Source organism: Equus quagga, chromosome 19, assembly GCF_021613505.1.
Source record: "Equus quagga isolate Etosha38 chromosome 19, UCLA_HA_Equagga_1.0, whole genome shotgun sequence".
In the NCBI taxonomy this organism is placed as follows: Eukaryota; Metazoa; Chordata; class Mammalia; order Perissodactyla; family Equidae; genus Equus; species Equus quagga.
The window spans coordinates 31807452-31822610 of NC_060285.1; the positions used below are offsets into that span (position 1 = coordinate 31807452).

A 15159-nucleotide genomic window follows, 5' to 3' on the forward strand; every position below is an offset into this window, starting at 1 on the left:
ACTATTCGCATTTTCTGCAAAGGTGAGAGCAGCTTTGAAAAGTAAGATTTTGTTCTGCATTCCGAAGAATTTTAGGTTCTGCTGACTCACTCCTCTAAGAAAGGATGAGGAAAATATTTCCTGTCTCCAACTTATAATTAGGGGACCACTCCAAGGGCACCTCAATAGAATATGCTTCCTGTCCCATTCATGAAAATGTTTGCAGCCCGTCATATTCTCAAACTTGAATAGTACTTTAAAAAATTCTACCCTGCAATGGCTGCAAAATATGACCACATGGTACATTACATGTAGTGTTTAAAGAAAATGTTTCTAGTAAAGATGGCAATGAAAGCAAAAATCCTGTTGACCTATTGATTCTCAATATAAAATCAGAGATGTTAACTCTGGAGGAGGAAATCCAAAAGATTGAACTAAAGCTCTTACGCTGTATTTGTATACTTTTGTTTTCCTACCAAAGTATCAGGCCTTACTCATCTTTGTATCATCCACTCTGCCTAGCACATTTTTCAGAGTAATGACACGATAAATGTGTACTGACCTACATGGAATAGCCGATGCTATAACTCACAGGAGCATTTGGCCAGCATATGGTTGTTGCCCTTACCTAAAAGTCTACTGAGTCTTCTGTTGTAGTACCTAACAAATTTTCCTGGTTCTAGAATTTTTCTCTGGAAGATAATTCCTTCCATGTAAAAATTAACCTGACTCTCCATTTCTAATACCCAGCAGATGCCTCTTCGTCTGCTATGGAATCACGATACCTGATTGATGGAGGAGGCATTCAGTATTCAGTCTGAAGTGTTTTATCCATAAAATGCCCTATTTTCCAGGCTCTAGGTTTCATGCATTTTCTCCTTATTCTCTAAAACGAATCCTTTATCTTCAACTTATTCAGAGTGGGGAAAAAGCTGAGTCTAATTTTTATAATTTTTTGGCAGATCCTGATCAACTAAAGGAAAAGGTAGAAGACCTGGAGACACAGCTCCAAACCTCAGATCTAGAAAAGCAGCGTTTGAAGGTAATTACTTATATGTAACCATGGTATTATGTTTTATGAAAACTATGATCACCATGTTTGAGTTTTAAATATGTATCCTATAAATTCCTGGGATTACATTTTATACTTATATTTGACCTTGACATTACAAAACTCATTATATTCATCTGTGTTAAAAATATTTATTAAACAGCACCTACCAAAAAATTCAGACAAAACAAACAGAAAGGATTAAAGAGTAAATTTATTTTTTAATTGTAACAAATATAGCTCATTATTTTAATATTTTCTGAAGTTTTGGGTTACATTGGGAACAGTCTTTTATTCCTGTTTGAAATTCTTTTAAGGAGTAGTCCCCTTAAAAAGATATTTACTATGTTTTATCTAAGAATCTGTAAACACAACAAAAGAGCATGAATGGGAGAATTAAGTGCTGGCTATTCTAAATGGTCATCAAAGTCAAACTGTCTCTTCCCCAGATGCCTAACTACTCTCAACCAGGCAGAAGTCCTGGAGTTGCCCTCATCATAAATGCATTTATAAGAAGTTGACCATTATTCATTAAAAATTAGGTATTTGTAAAGAAAATACAGATGAAGCCTAAACCAAAAAGTCTTAACCAAAATAACTTCAACGTTGTGAATAGCCAAGTCTTTTTGATTGCCTCACTGGGAGTATCTGGTATGCTTTTGGAGTAAGATTAAATTCCCCCTAAATTAAGAGCTGATAAAATTTAATCAAAGACTAAGACATAATTTACAAAACAAATAATCTGATTTGACAGTTAACTAGTTACTTGTACTGTACAATGAAACCTTATTAACAAAATCTTGAGAAAATACTTCTGCCTTTATAAGTACATTTGACTGTTGAGGTTCCTTTGGCCTTCTGGTTTGTAATTAAATCTCTTTAGTTCAAACCTAAAGAATGTATTATATTCCTACATACACCTTTTAAAGATAATATGTTTCTATTAGGAGGAAATAAAAAAGCTGAAAAAAGAACTGGAAAATTTTGATCCTTCGTTCTTTGAAGAAATTGAAGATCTGAAGTATAATTATAAGGAAGAAGTGAAAAAAAATATTCTCTTAGAAGAGAAATTAAAAAAACTTTCTGAACAGTTTGGAGTTGAATTAACCAGTCCTGTTGCTGCTTCTGAACAGTTTGAAGATGAAGAGGAAAGTCCTGTTAATTTTCCCATTTATTAAGGGCCACCTATAACTGTAGTTTTACTTAACTATTTATTAACTGTTTAAGTTAAAATTCCATCTGGAAAGAAAGCAAGTCTCTGACCTACCTGATTTCCTTCCCAGTACTTTGTACCTTTACCTAAACTGGAATATTTTAGTAAATAAAATTATATGAAATTTTTAACATATTAGAAAGTATATTTTTGGGGGGGGCCAGCTCAGTGGTGCAGTGGTTAAGTTCATGAACTCTGCTTTGGTGGCCCAGGGTTTCACAGGTTTGGTTCCCAGGTACGTCTACACTACTCATCAAGCCATGCTTTGGCAGCATCCCACATACAAAATAGAGGAAGAAGGGCATAGATGTTAGCTCCCGGCCACTCTTCCTCAAGCAAAAAGAGGAAGACTGGCAACAGGTGTTAGCTCAGGGTCAATCTTCCTCACTAAAAAAAAAAGAAAGAAAAGAAAACTGACTATCAAAGAGGCAATGAGCTATGGTAAATTTCTGTACACTCATAATGTTTTGACTTTTTAGAGTATGAGGGTACACTTGAGCAATTTTAACATTTAAAATTGGAGTTTTATACATATTATATGTATTAAGATTCTTAAATTATATTCATATATGAGGTTATGAAGTTGAGTCATGTGTTGTTAAATGTCTAGCAAGATTAAATTCAGCTCAACCTATTTAATTTTGAAAGTAAATAATCCACAATTATTGATTTAATTGTTGTTTTAAAATTACTATCCAGTTATATTGGACATAATCCAACCTTTGGATAAGCTGAGGAGCCTACTATTATGTACATTTTTAAGTCCATAGGTTAAAATTCATTTCCTGATTCTAAATAAAATTCTGAATAGACATTTGCAACTGGGAAATTCATTTCTTCAAATGCTAGAAGACATATCCATCTATCAGACACTGAACAATAAGTAAGAACCTTGAGATAGTTTTACCTTTTAAACATGGCAGACTATTCAAAATTGAAATATAACAATAATAAAGCTGGTTTTTAATTGCATTTCCAGTTTATACATCGAGTATTATATCTTTGAGCCTACCAAATTTCTGATTATCTAATTTTGAAAAATGATTAAACAAACACTTAGTATCAAAGGCATAGTCATATTTGTTCAAGTTCATGTTGATAATAACTGGTTTTGAGTTCATATAAGTATCTGGAATTGGCCAGCATAAACCAAGATGATGGCGATGGACCTGAAAAGAGAAAAAAAGGAGTATTAGGTTTAGCTTATATTATCTACATTCACTTACAGATATTTTTTGTGAGTGTCTACCATCTGCCTGGCACTCTTTAAGGCTCCACTTTATCTTACCCTTCTTTTTTCCACAGCTGTTCTCCTCCTGACATACTGCATATTAACTTGTTTATTGTCTGTCTTTCCCATTAGAACGTGAGCTTCATGATGGCAGAGACATTGTTTTGTTGACTCTGTACTGCCAGCACCTGGAAACATGCCAGGAACATAACCAGGGGCTCCAAAAAAATTTAATGAATAATAAGAGTCTGTTGCTGAGAACAGAAGTTAGCCAACTGAAACATGGGCAGGGAGGCACTGTAGCTAAAGGGAATATCACGTGCTAGAATGGTGTTTTTTGCTCCGATTGCAATTAAGTAGGGTTAGAACATATATAATGTGAGTGTTTGGGAGGTGGGAGTAGAATGCAGTTCCAGAAAGTTAAGCAGGGGCCAGATTATGAAATAACTTAATGTCACTAAACAGCTTTATGCAAGGAAGTAACATTCTCATTCATATACAAAGAACGGGCAAAACAGGGTAAGACTGAAAGATAATGTTTAGAAGGGTAATAGAATAATTCAAGTGTGAATCTTGGCTTAAATTAAAATTAACAGCCAATTGGTTGGGAAGAAGTACACAGATTCAATAGATCAGAATCTTTGAGAACTGATCATTGGATGTACGAAGTAAAGGAGAGCTGGGTTAAAATGATGTCTAAGTTTCTGGCTTCAGTAAATTTTTGTAGTCAGGGGGTTGATAGATTAGGTCCAGTTTTGAACATTATGAATTTTAGGAACCTGTGAGAAATCAAATAGATAAGTCCAGGAGACAGAGAGGGTACGAAGTGTAAAATAATTCATTCTGTATATATTAAGTGTTGTCACCTTGGCACTCTTTTAACTCAAAAATCTTCTATAATAAAGTAAGTTTGGGAAATGCTGAGTTAAACTAAGTTAGCACAGGATGTCTCAGAGAACAGTAATGTGCAACATGAATTTCCGAGAAGGGACTCTGTAGTATGCAGGGTTTCCAGACATTTTCACCACTTGAATTCTGAAGCACGTCTAGAAGAACCACTGGGAAACACTGCTTTATCATGTAAAGAATGGTGGCATGTGAGAGGAGGAAACTAAATTCTTCACTGCACATCAGAAGTACTGCAATTTTTAGAGAGTGTTTCAGGGCCACTTCTACTGTGTTTTAGGAACATAACACAACATAATCCCACAAGCTATTTTCTGCCACTACCTTGATTAAACAGCCGTCATTGCAATGCCATACTATTCCTTCAATTTTACCCTCTCTGCAGCCTTCAAACCAGGACAGCAGATCATTGTGCTTCAAGGAAGGTAGATTCCGTATCTGAAATGCTCCATGTGGTATAAGAAGATGTAATGGATGCTTCTTGCTCCCCAGCCCTAAATGGTAAAAATTTGCCATTAGCCATACAACAGTTTGAAAAAGAATGAGAAAATTTACCTCTCCAAATAAAAAGCCTTTAAAAACATTTAGGAATAAATTTACCAAAAAGTTTAGTTGATTTCCTTGAAGACAGATACATATACGACAAGTGCTCTCACTCAAAAGTAGCACCTTATCCCATGAAATCAAATTCCACCTTCATGTCCTCTACACCAGGGGTCAGCAAACTGTGACCTTCAGACAAATCCAGCCAGATGCCTGTTTTTGTGAAGTGTTTCAATGGAACACAGCCACACTCAATCGTTTAAGTACTGTCTGCGACCTGTTTCTGAGGTATGGCCCATACAACCTAAATATTTACTATCTGGCCTTTAACAGAAAAAGTCTGCCAACCCCTGCTCTACACCATTAGCCATATTCAATTATCTTTCATTGTTTGCTAAACAGCCACGCCATATCTGATAACTTGTATAATTACAGCTTAGCTTCTCTCCACTTGCCAATCAGTCTGCTTCTGATTTCTATATGGGATTTCGCTATTCCAGCTTTAATGTCCTTGGGTCTGTTTTCATCCCCCTGTCAGTAATGTACTCCATAGTGCCCTCAGGACTTGTAGTCAATTCGGCATGGTATATATTTTGATGCTTGATATGCTACTTACTCATTGGCAATTCTTTATTTACTTTACTCTTAGCTATTAATTTATGCAAAACTAATTACCTAGCCATGAAAAGCACGTCATGATTTTCAATCAGCTCAGTTCACCTAAATTTTAAAAAGCAATGAAAAGTTACACTTGAGTAATTACTTTTGATACGTGGTTCTATAACATTATTACAGGAAAGAACGAGAGGCTAAAATCAACCTTTTGGATTAGTAAAATGGTTAGAGTCATGCATGAATTTCTCCATGGACCTAAAACTAATAGAAATAGCTATAATCCCAGGAAGCTATTCAACTCATTATTAGTCATTTCTTTGGAGTGTGTGTGTTTTTCAAGTTAAACCCTGGAAGTTCTCTCTATAAATGACAGTTACTCTCACTGAACAGGACAAAGGCTTTACTCACCATATGGGTTTCCGTTAATGTTTGTTCCTATAAGCTCCAGCGTTTGTTCTAAGAGATCTGACAGTGGCACTGCACTAATTTCCAAAAGACCAGGATCATCAGGATGATGCTTCAGGACCAGGGCAATTTCAAATTCGTAATTAACTACAGAGGAATGCCAGCAGTACTGTTTACTGTTTTTCTCTACCGGTACCCAACCTATCATTTAAAGAAAAAATGGTTTTTATTACATTGTTTTTCTTTTGATTGAGACATGACGTAATTTTTATTTTTGTTGTAAACTTTCCTTATTCTCTGGATGTTCTGTCACACAGCACTTTTAAAATCAGTGGAAACATTAATAGTTTTACTACTTTTTAAATCATACTCATTCTTTTAAATCATAAGGTTTCATTTTTTATTCTGTTGAGGAATTAACCTGTTTGATTATTCACTATAGAGCATCCAGCATTCTTTTACTAGAAAATTCACCTTTTCAATAAGAATTAAGCACCATTCTAGAACACAGCATTAAAACCTTTTTTGCATTAAGTTTTCTCTCTACCTCGTCTCCAGTTTCAGGGATAATAGACATATGCAGTAAGTGTTCCACAGTTTATTATATTGTTCCAATATTTACTGAACAATTTATTGATTCCACATTTATTGAATGGTATTGCTATTCCCCTCCTAACTCTCGTTGCCAAAATAGGCTTCCTCGTTGTGGAGAATTCTTTACAAAAAAAAAAAAAAAAAGAAAAAGACAAACTAGGGCATATATGCCATTGTGAGCATCATACCTTTGGCCTTCAGTACGCCTCCAGACTACTGTTACCACCTCTCTGCTGGTCTACTAGTCTCCAGTGAAAGTGCCCCATTTTATCATCGTTCTACTTCAAAAGTTTAAATTTAGTTCTGCTGTACCCCTGCTTAATAATCATCTTCAGAATAAACTTAAAATTCCTTTAGATGGAATACAAACCCCTTTAAGATCTGAGGCCATTCCACGTCTCCAGCCTCACCTTTTATAGTCCCCTTAAACATCACACACCCTAAACATTTCAAGCCCAATGAAGTGTTACATAAAATTTCCAAAAGACTACCATCTCTCTTCTTCATGGGCATTGCTTAAGGTGATCCTCCCTCTTCCTAGCCAGCTACCTTCCTGGTTCTTAAGCTTCAGTACAGATGTCCACTCCCCTTAGAAGCCTCCTCTCACTACCAGAGGTTGAACTAAGAATTCTTCCTTTTTTCTCTGACTGTACCCTGTGTATTCTTTCCGCTTTGCTCTTAAATCATACTATTATTGGTGGATTTCCCCTAATGTCTAAAAGATCATTGAGGATAAGGGTTCTGATCTTCATTTCTGTATTACTGGAACCTGAGAGCACTTTGTACATTATAGGTACTCAAGACATGCCTGTCGAACTGAACCTGAATCTGGTTTTGACTCAGCACACTTTTCTCAGTTTTCCCATCCCCAGAAAAACTACTTGTGAGACACCTATTTTCACCTCTCTTTATTGAAATGTTCTTCTAAGATCTTCACAAAAACTATACATACACACCCTTTGTTAACCCCAATCTAAAAGGTAAAGGATTCTTAATATCTCATTTTAGACATGAGAATCATATTGCCTATCCTGACAACAGCTTCAAGGCTATTCCCACTCAATACTTTATTAATTTTCAGACTATAGGTAGCAAACTGCCCAACCTAGAAAAAAATCATAAACCTGAGAGGACATCTCGATATGAAACATCTTTGGTATAAAATGCTAAACTTAACAAAAATTAGACTCACTCAGAAATTTCATGCTATACAGATAAATACTATGAAGAACCATAAAAGTAAATTCTGTAATTTCTGATTGAATGGATCGTTTCTTCTTTATACTAGTAAACACAAAACTTCACTTGAGAAGAGGTTTCATAGTACCAGGAATGTGTCCATTTTCATCAGGCATTGGATTCCCATTGAATTGTTCTATTTCCTTCGCTGGTATCCAGCACTCTGGAACAGGTTTGAAGTCTTCCTCAACATTCCAAAAAAATTCTAAAAGAGTCAGATAATCTTACATGTGGTGTTACTTTAAAAGATATAAAATAATGAACAAATTCAAAGTGGGAACAGCTAATAAGCCCCTAATATCAGGCGTCATATAATTATTCTCCATTCATTACCTCCACAACGTGACAACACTTCTCAGGGTTAGGGTCCTAACACTTTAAATTTTCAATTTTGAACACACTACCACTTGTAAATAGTGGGTAACAGTGTAAACCAGCCAATGTTCCAGTATGTGTAGGTTTATCATGAATTTTCAATGCACTGAATACATACATATATAAAGATTATATATAGAGTAAATATATGAGGGGGTATATCTACTTATATAACAGTGGCATTTTAATGAATCATTAAAAATATTAATAATTCTTTGAGAATTGTGCCTGATATATAAAATTACATGTTTGTCTCTCAGGTAGACAAAATCAAAATGTTATTCATTTTATATATATATATTATATATATATTTTATATATATATAAAATATTTGTAAATAGTTTATAAAATAGTTTCAGTAAAATCAATATACTATAAAGAGTCACAGAAATGTTAGGAAAACGTTTAAAAATATTTTTCAAGAGTATTTTTTACGTATAAAGATATTTTCAATTGTAATTTTCTTCTTTCCCCAAAGTGCTTAAATTGTACAGAAGGATATAAAATATAGAAATATGATAGCAAGAAATAAGTCACAAATTTATGCTATTTAAATCATGAAAAGCTAAAAAAAAAAAGAAAAAAAAACACTAACCTTTTGAATTTTGTTTTGAATGTAGAAAATTTTTAAATCTTTTCTCAGCCAGTTTGTTAGGTTTTCTGTCTAGCCGAGCCCAAAGGTATGGCTGACCTAAAGAATAAAAGAAAAAGAAAGTATTAAGAGGCAAACAATAAAACTTCTCTTGAATGAAACTTTTCAATGACCAGTAGGGTCATCTCCCCTAAGAGAAGCAACCCTGGAAGGCAAAGGGAAATAGGCAGTCTAAGAGACACATCCTACAGAGTGGTAGCTGATGTTGTCACAAGACTTAAGTTTTTGGTTAAAGAATGATGGGGATGAGATAAAAAGTAAATACGTGACCCTTTCATAAGGACATTCCACAGCCTTTTTTGAGGGTGGGGGGGCAGTGAGGAAGATTGGCTCTGAGCTAACATCTGTTGCCAATCTTCCTCTTTTTTGTTTTTTTTTTTTTTTTGGCTTGAGGAAGATTAGCCCTGGGCTAACACCTGTGTCAGTCTTCCTCTCCTCTGTATGTGGGTTGCCGCCACAGTGTGGCTTGATGAGCAGTTTAGGTTTGCACCCAGGATCTGAACCCGCAAACCTGGGGCAATGAAGCAGGGCGTGCCAGACTTAACCACTATAGCATGGGGCCAGCCCCCTCCACAGCTATATTTTATTAGTAACTAGCATTTGTGAGAAACTGAAACTACCTCTATACTAAATGGAAACATAACCAGGTAACTGTATTCACACCTTCCCTGAAACATTATAACCATCTGCAATGAGGGTTAACTCCCGAAAACCTGGCATTAGGCTGAGCTGCTCTGCATGGCTCTGACCCTTGGTCAAGCCATGAAACGCTGATTAATAGTGCTGCTGTGTAATCCTGGACTGGAGGGGCTTCAGGGCAGTGTGCCAGCACTCTTTATTGATAACAGTGAGACTAATGAGTTGCACCTGGTCTCGGTGAGCCTTCTGGAGCTCTGTCTTACGGCTGGTTACTTAGCAGGAAGAGGTCTTCATGCCAGCAAAATATAAACATCCCCAGCTGAGACTCCATTTCGGATTCCCTGTTTCCGAGGTTCCCCTGCATACATCAGTGGTTCCTGACTTGAGAAAGTGCATCCTGCCAGGACCTCAGGGATGGGGTGCAGATGTGGGGAGACAACAGGAGCTCACCTGGCCTCTCCAGACCCTTTGCTGTGAGATAGTCTTTGGCTGTGATACACTTACTTTTAATGCCCTTGCTTTATTGTATTGTCTTTACCTGTAATAAACTATGGATTTGTAAGCATTGCCATTTTGAGTCCTGTTAAGTTTTCTTTAGCAATCCAATTTCATTATACATAATCACATAATGGTGCACAGTGAAGTTTCTTAATATAAATATAAAAGCCTGAAAATCTTTTACAATTCCTTCAAAGATATAAATCAGAGATTAAAAAATTATTCATTACAGTTTGGTTCAGACATTCTGTATTACTTATTAGCTATCAAGAGAAATAATACAAAGAACCAGATTAAAATTATATTGTCATTTCTGGTTTTGTTCTTTTTACTAGTAAACATAAGAAATGCATTTCACTCACACCCATTAACATGGCTACTATTCAAAACCCAGAAAATAACTACACTGTTGGTGAGGATGTGGACAAACTGGAACCCTTGTGCACTGTTGGTAGGAATGTATGTGGTGCAGCTGCTACAGAAAACAGTATAGAATTACCATATGATTCAGCAATTTCTCTTCAGGATACATAGACCCAAAAGAATTGAAAGCAGGGTCTGAAAGAGAGATTTGTACACCCTGTTCACAGCAGCATTGTTCACAATAGCCAAAAGGTGGAAGCAGCCCAAGTGTACACTGATGGCTGAATGGATAAACAAAATGTGATATACATATACAATGGAATATTATTCAGCCTTACAAAGGGAGGACATTCTGACATGTACTACAACACGGATAAACCTTGAGGACCATATGCTAAGTGAAATGCCCAGTCACAAAAAGACAAACACTGTATGACTCCACTTATATGAGGTATCTGGAGTAGTCAAAATCATAGAGACAAAGTAGAATGGTGGTCAAGGGCTGGAGGGACGGGAGATGGTGAGGTGTTTAGTGGGTAAAGTGTCCCAGTTGTGCAAGATGAAAGTGTTCTGGACGTAGATGGTGATGATGGCTACACAACAATGAGCGCTGTATATACCACTGAAATGGGCATTTAAAAATGGTTAATATTATGTATGTATTATCACAATTAAAAATGAAAAAAATGCATTTCAGAAGAGATTTCCTGATACCAGGAATGTGTCCGATTCTCATTTAACTCTTCTTTCTCTCACTGGAATTGAGAGGTAATTTCATCCAGAAGAAATCACAAAGATTTCTTTCTCTCTTTTCAAGGCAATTTTCTTAACACAGTTGACAACTTCTATTTGAGTTTCTAGCTCTTTTAAAGTACATTAAAATGAAATAGAGACACTGCCAATAGTAATAAAACAATGGAATCAGCGGAAGAACAAGCTTTAGGGTCAGACAGACCTAGGTTCTATTACCAGTTCAGCCATTCATTAATTATAAGGTCTGGGACAAATTAAGTTCTCGGAGCCTCGGTTTCCATATCTGTGAAATGGAGAGGTTTATCATGCAAATTAGAGGTGAGATGTATAAAGCATTTATCATACTGTCTGGCCTTTAATAGGCATGAAGTCAATGTCAGTTTGTTAGTTACCTTCCTTCCCTCCCCCAAGAGAAAGATACAATGATATAATAAGTATAACAATTGTAACTTCATTATTATTATAATACTTGGGTTTCCAAGGGTTTATGAAGAGCAAATGCTCCATTTCACATATATATAGTTTGTAAAGTGATTAAGAAAAATAAGTACTATTTTGTAGTATAGTTTCATTTTACCTTTGTAGGTGGTAACATAACAACATGTTCCATCCACTTTTTCTGTTGGAATTGCACTGTATATATCTGCGTCTAATGCCTTGTGATTTACAGTTTCAGTTGCCAAAACTTTAAATGGCTTAAAAGAGAGAAAGAGAAAACCAGTTTAAGATAGACAGCCTCTGTGCCTTCGCACACACTTGCACCTGGAATGTTCTTAATTTCACTAGTTCTAAGGGACAATTTTCTGTTTATCTTTCAAGACAATTTAAAAATATTTGTTCCATGAAGTCTCATGATTCACTCCCTTCCTTCTATGTTATCACAGCACTACCTGTCTTTCCACAAGGATTTGTAATTATTCACATTTCTTTATCCACCATAAGGAGCTTGACACTGGAATCATGTCGATTGCAGCGCTGCATCACTTGCTAGCACAGGAATGCAGTGTATTCAATCAGTTACTTGACAATTATCGGCTAAATGCCTCCTATGGGCTAAACACTGTCTTTGGCACTGGGAAATACAGAGATGCACACAAAAGCACCTGCCTTTCGTGGAATTTTCATTGTAATCAAGAAGACTAGAACAGTAACAAAATGTATAAGACAATGTTAGGTATGATAAGTGCTAAGGAGAAAAAGAGATGGGGATCGTTTCAGCTTCAGCAGTAGTAAATTGTTTGCACATTTAATTTATGGTTTTTCTACTGTCAGGAAGACAAGCCAGAAGAGCATCAAGAATGGAGGAAAAGGCAGTTTCTATGATTCCAACTTTTTATCTGTGATTTATTTTCATTTCTGAGAAAGACACCATTGTTTTATAGTCTAAATTATCTGAAGTAACATTTATCACACATAACGTAAAAAAACACTGCACAGTATCAACATCATCCTGGTGTAGATAGGTTTAAGACTAATAAGTGGAAGTACTGTTTCAAAGTCAGGTAAACTTAGGAAATTACATCCATTCTGCTACAGATTCAGTACTTTTAAGATAAAACTGAACGATTGGGGATTTATCACTAACTTATGACAGTGCTATCAGAGGATATCATCTTAATCTGTGATGGCAGAACCAAGGTTTGGCCCAACAGCAATCTGTGTGTGTAAATTTATCAAAGACTCCATGGGGGAGATTACTCTGCCCACAGAGCTCTTGATAAGTACAAATATCCCTCCAGAAGAATCTATTATCTACCACTCTTTGCTACAGACATGTCCAAAGGACAACATTAAGATACCAAGGGGTAGACAAGTTCTCCTCCTCTACCTCTCATTAAAGACTTTAAACTATGACTGGAAAAACAAGGCACGTGTGTATAAAAAGTAATAGTGATTAAGTGAGTGGTTCTTTACAATTTCTGGGTAGAGGGGATCACTGGGATGACTAAATTGATCAAAGATTTCATAGAGAAGGTCTAAGTCAAAAAATTAAAAATTCCAGAGGTGATCCAGGTAGTGTGGCATAGCCTGGGCAAAAGTATAGAGACAGGACTGTGCCTGGCACAGTCAGAGAATGACATAGACTTTCACTTTAAGTGAGGTTAGAGAGCAGATGGGGCCAGATGATTATAGGGATGCCTTGAATTACAGATAAGGATTTGGATGCTATACTATACACAATACTATAAGCTATCCTTAAGAGCAGAGGGACAAGAGAAGGGGCTTATTTTTCCTGGTGGAGGGTAATTTTCCAAACTACACCCACCCCTCAACATACAAACTTGAAAATCACAGCTGAACCACTATTCAGGATGAGTGTTCCACGTGGATAGGTTTGTGAGGGCTTACAAAATAAAAGCTTGACAACTACTGCTGCAGACATTGAGTATTAACTGTGGGGTTTTACTAGGAAAGAACGTAATGATGATCATTCTGGGTGGCAAGAACGAACAATCAAGTAGTGCAATAAGCAGGGCATAAATGTTAAGAACTATAACAACTGGTGGCAGTAGAAAAGAGGATGGAAAGAGCAGATGTTCTAAGATAAAAAGCGTCAAGGTGAATGGAAAACTGGCATGAAATGACCCCAGGCTTCATTCTTTAATGCAACAAATATTTATCCAGTGCCTACCGCGTATCAGGTCCTAGAACTGGGACTAGAGATAACAGCGCAGCCTTGGCCGTATGGGTCTTTTAGTCTGGAAGACAAGACGGCGGCCAGTGCGAGCGACGTAAGGGGCGTGGGGTCGACGTCAAACGCACAGGCTGATTTTGTCTGATGAGTGGGAAGCACCCAGCTGATACCTGAAGATTCTGGTATCAAGGACTTCTCTATATGTTAGGGAATTATCCTGATACAGGTGACTATTCATTCACCGGCATTTACTAAGGGCCCTCTATGTGTAAGACACGGTGCTGGAAGGATAGAAAAACTGGAGATGGGAAACCCAAAGTCAGAACCATTAGGTAATTACTGGGAACAACACCTGAGGTCTGATCTTTAGTGACCTATTAGGCTAGCTGTCAACACTACCATCGGTTCCCAGGTTAGAACAGGTAAAGCAAGTCTTCCAAAATCGCCACTATGCTCTACGCTCTTAAAAAGTAGTAAAGCTTGGACTGCGAGATTATGGGAATCCTTAAGGGGTTTTCCCGAAAAGGCAATAACCTGAGAAGAAAGCAACATTACTTACGACGTGGGTTTTCAATTTCCCAGTGCAAAAGGAAGTCTGAATCGTCCAGCAGAAAAGTTCTCTCGCAGATTCCCTCCCTTGCAACCAAGAAGGTCCAAGGACCTGGAGCTCAGGGCCTAGGAGACCCCGACCCTAGACCTCCCCCAGCCAAACCTGCAGAAAGCTCCCGGGCCGCAGGGCGGCTCCATCGCACCCGGGCGCCCTCGGCGGGTTCAAACGCAGCGGCGCCGCGGGCGGAGGCACGTGCGGCCGCCCCAGGCCCCCCACCCTCGGTACCTGCTGCTCCCGTTTGCTGGAGGGCTCCTCTTTCACCTCCGTCACAAACAAGCACGGCATCTTCCGCTGCACCGAGCCCAGGCGCCTCATGGTGGGCCCAACAGGGAAGGCGAGTGCAGAGAAGGCTTCCGAACCGCGCCGGGTCCCGACGCGCAACCCGGCCCCAACACCGACCGCGGAGTTCCACCACCTACTCTTGGCGCCTGGGCAAGGAGGCTGCTGCGCCCCCGCCTCCCACCACACAGAGCGTGCGGCGGGAGCGCACGCCCGGAAGCGGCCTCCTAGCCGCGGCGCCTTCTGGGAGTTGTAGTGCGGAAGCCGATGCTGACGTTAGCTCGTGTGTGCGCTCGCGGGCGTCTCCTTTGGTCTTAATAACAGTGAAAGAATAAAGATCCGTTTCTGAGATGTGTGTACTTTAACCACGCTTTGTAACAGTTATGAAAAGTAAATAATATCAAGTTATAAGTAATGAATCATTTCAGACGGCGGTTTAACACCATTCAGATGAAACCAACTTGCCTGTTCTCTTTAATAACTTCTTGAGGGAAGCTCTGTAGACGTTTAGAAATATCCAGAGACGTCCCAAGGCCGAATGAAAACCGATTTCCCAGGAAGAATGTTAGAGAACGCTA

At 37.8% G+C, this 15159-nt stretch overlaps 2 protein-coding genes across 7 annotated transcripts in view; one reads left to right on the plus strand and one right to left on the minus strand.

The window, feature by feature from the left end:
• The window catches only part of CEP290 (centrosomal protein 290), an 87281-nt gene extending 84907 nt beyond the window's left edge, over positions 1–2374 (plus strand). For all 6 annotated transcript variants that reach the window (XM_046646446.1, XM_046646443.1, XM_046646447.1 and 3 more), the window contains 2 exons: positions 942–1021; positions 1978–2374. In XM_046646446.1, the coding sequence (XP_046502402.1) occupies positions 942–1021; positions 1978–2208 (311 nt within the window). In that variant the 3' untranslated portion in view covers positions 2209–2374. The remainder of the gene's footprint in view (positions 1–941; positions 1022–1977) is intronic.
• A 166-nt stretch (positions 2375–2540) lies between these two features.
• Positions 2541–14791, minus strand: C19H12orf29 (chromosome 19 C12orf29 homolog). Its single transcript, XM_046646800.1, has 7 exons — positions 14528–14791; positions 11635–11752; positions 8748–8843; positions 7865–7981; positions 5947–6144; positions 4705–4874; positions 2541–3412 (listed from the first exon to the last, which is right to left on the minus strand). Exons 1-7 carry the CDS (start codon positions 14615–14617, stop codon positions 3224–3226), a joined length of 978 nt encoding a protein of 325 aa, XP_046502756.1. The 5' UTR covers positions 14618–14791; the 3' UTR covers positions 2541–3223.
• Positions 14792–15159: the final 368 nt, after the last annotated feature.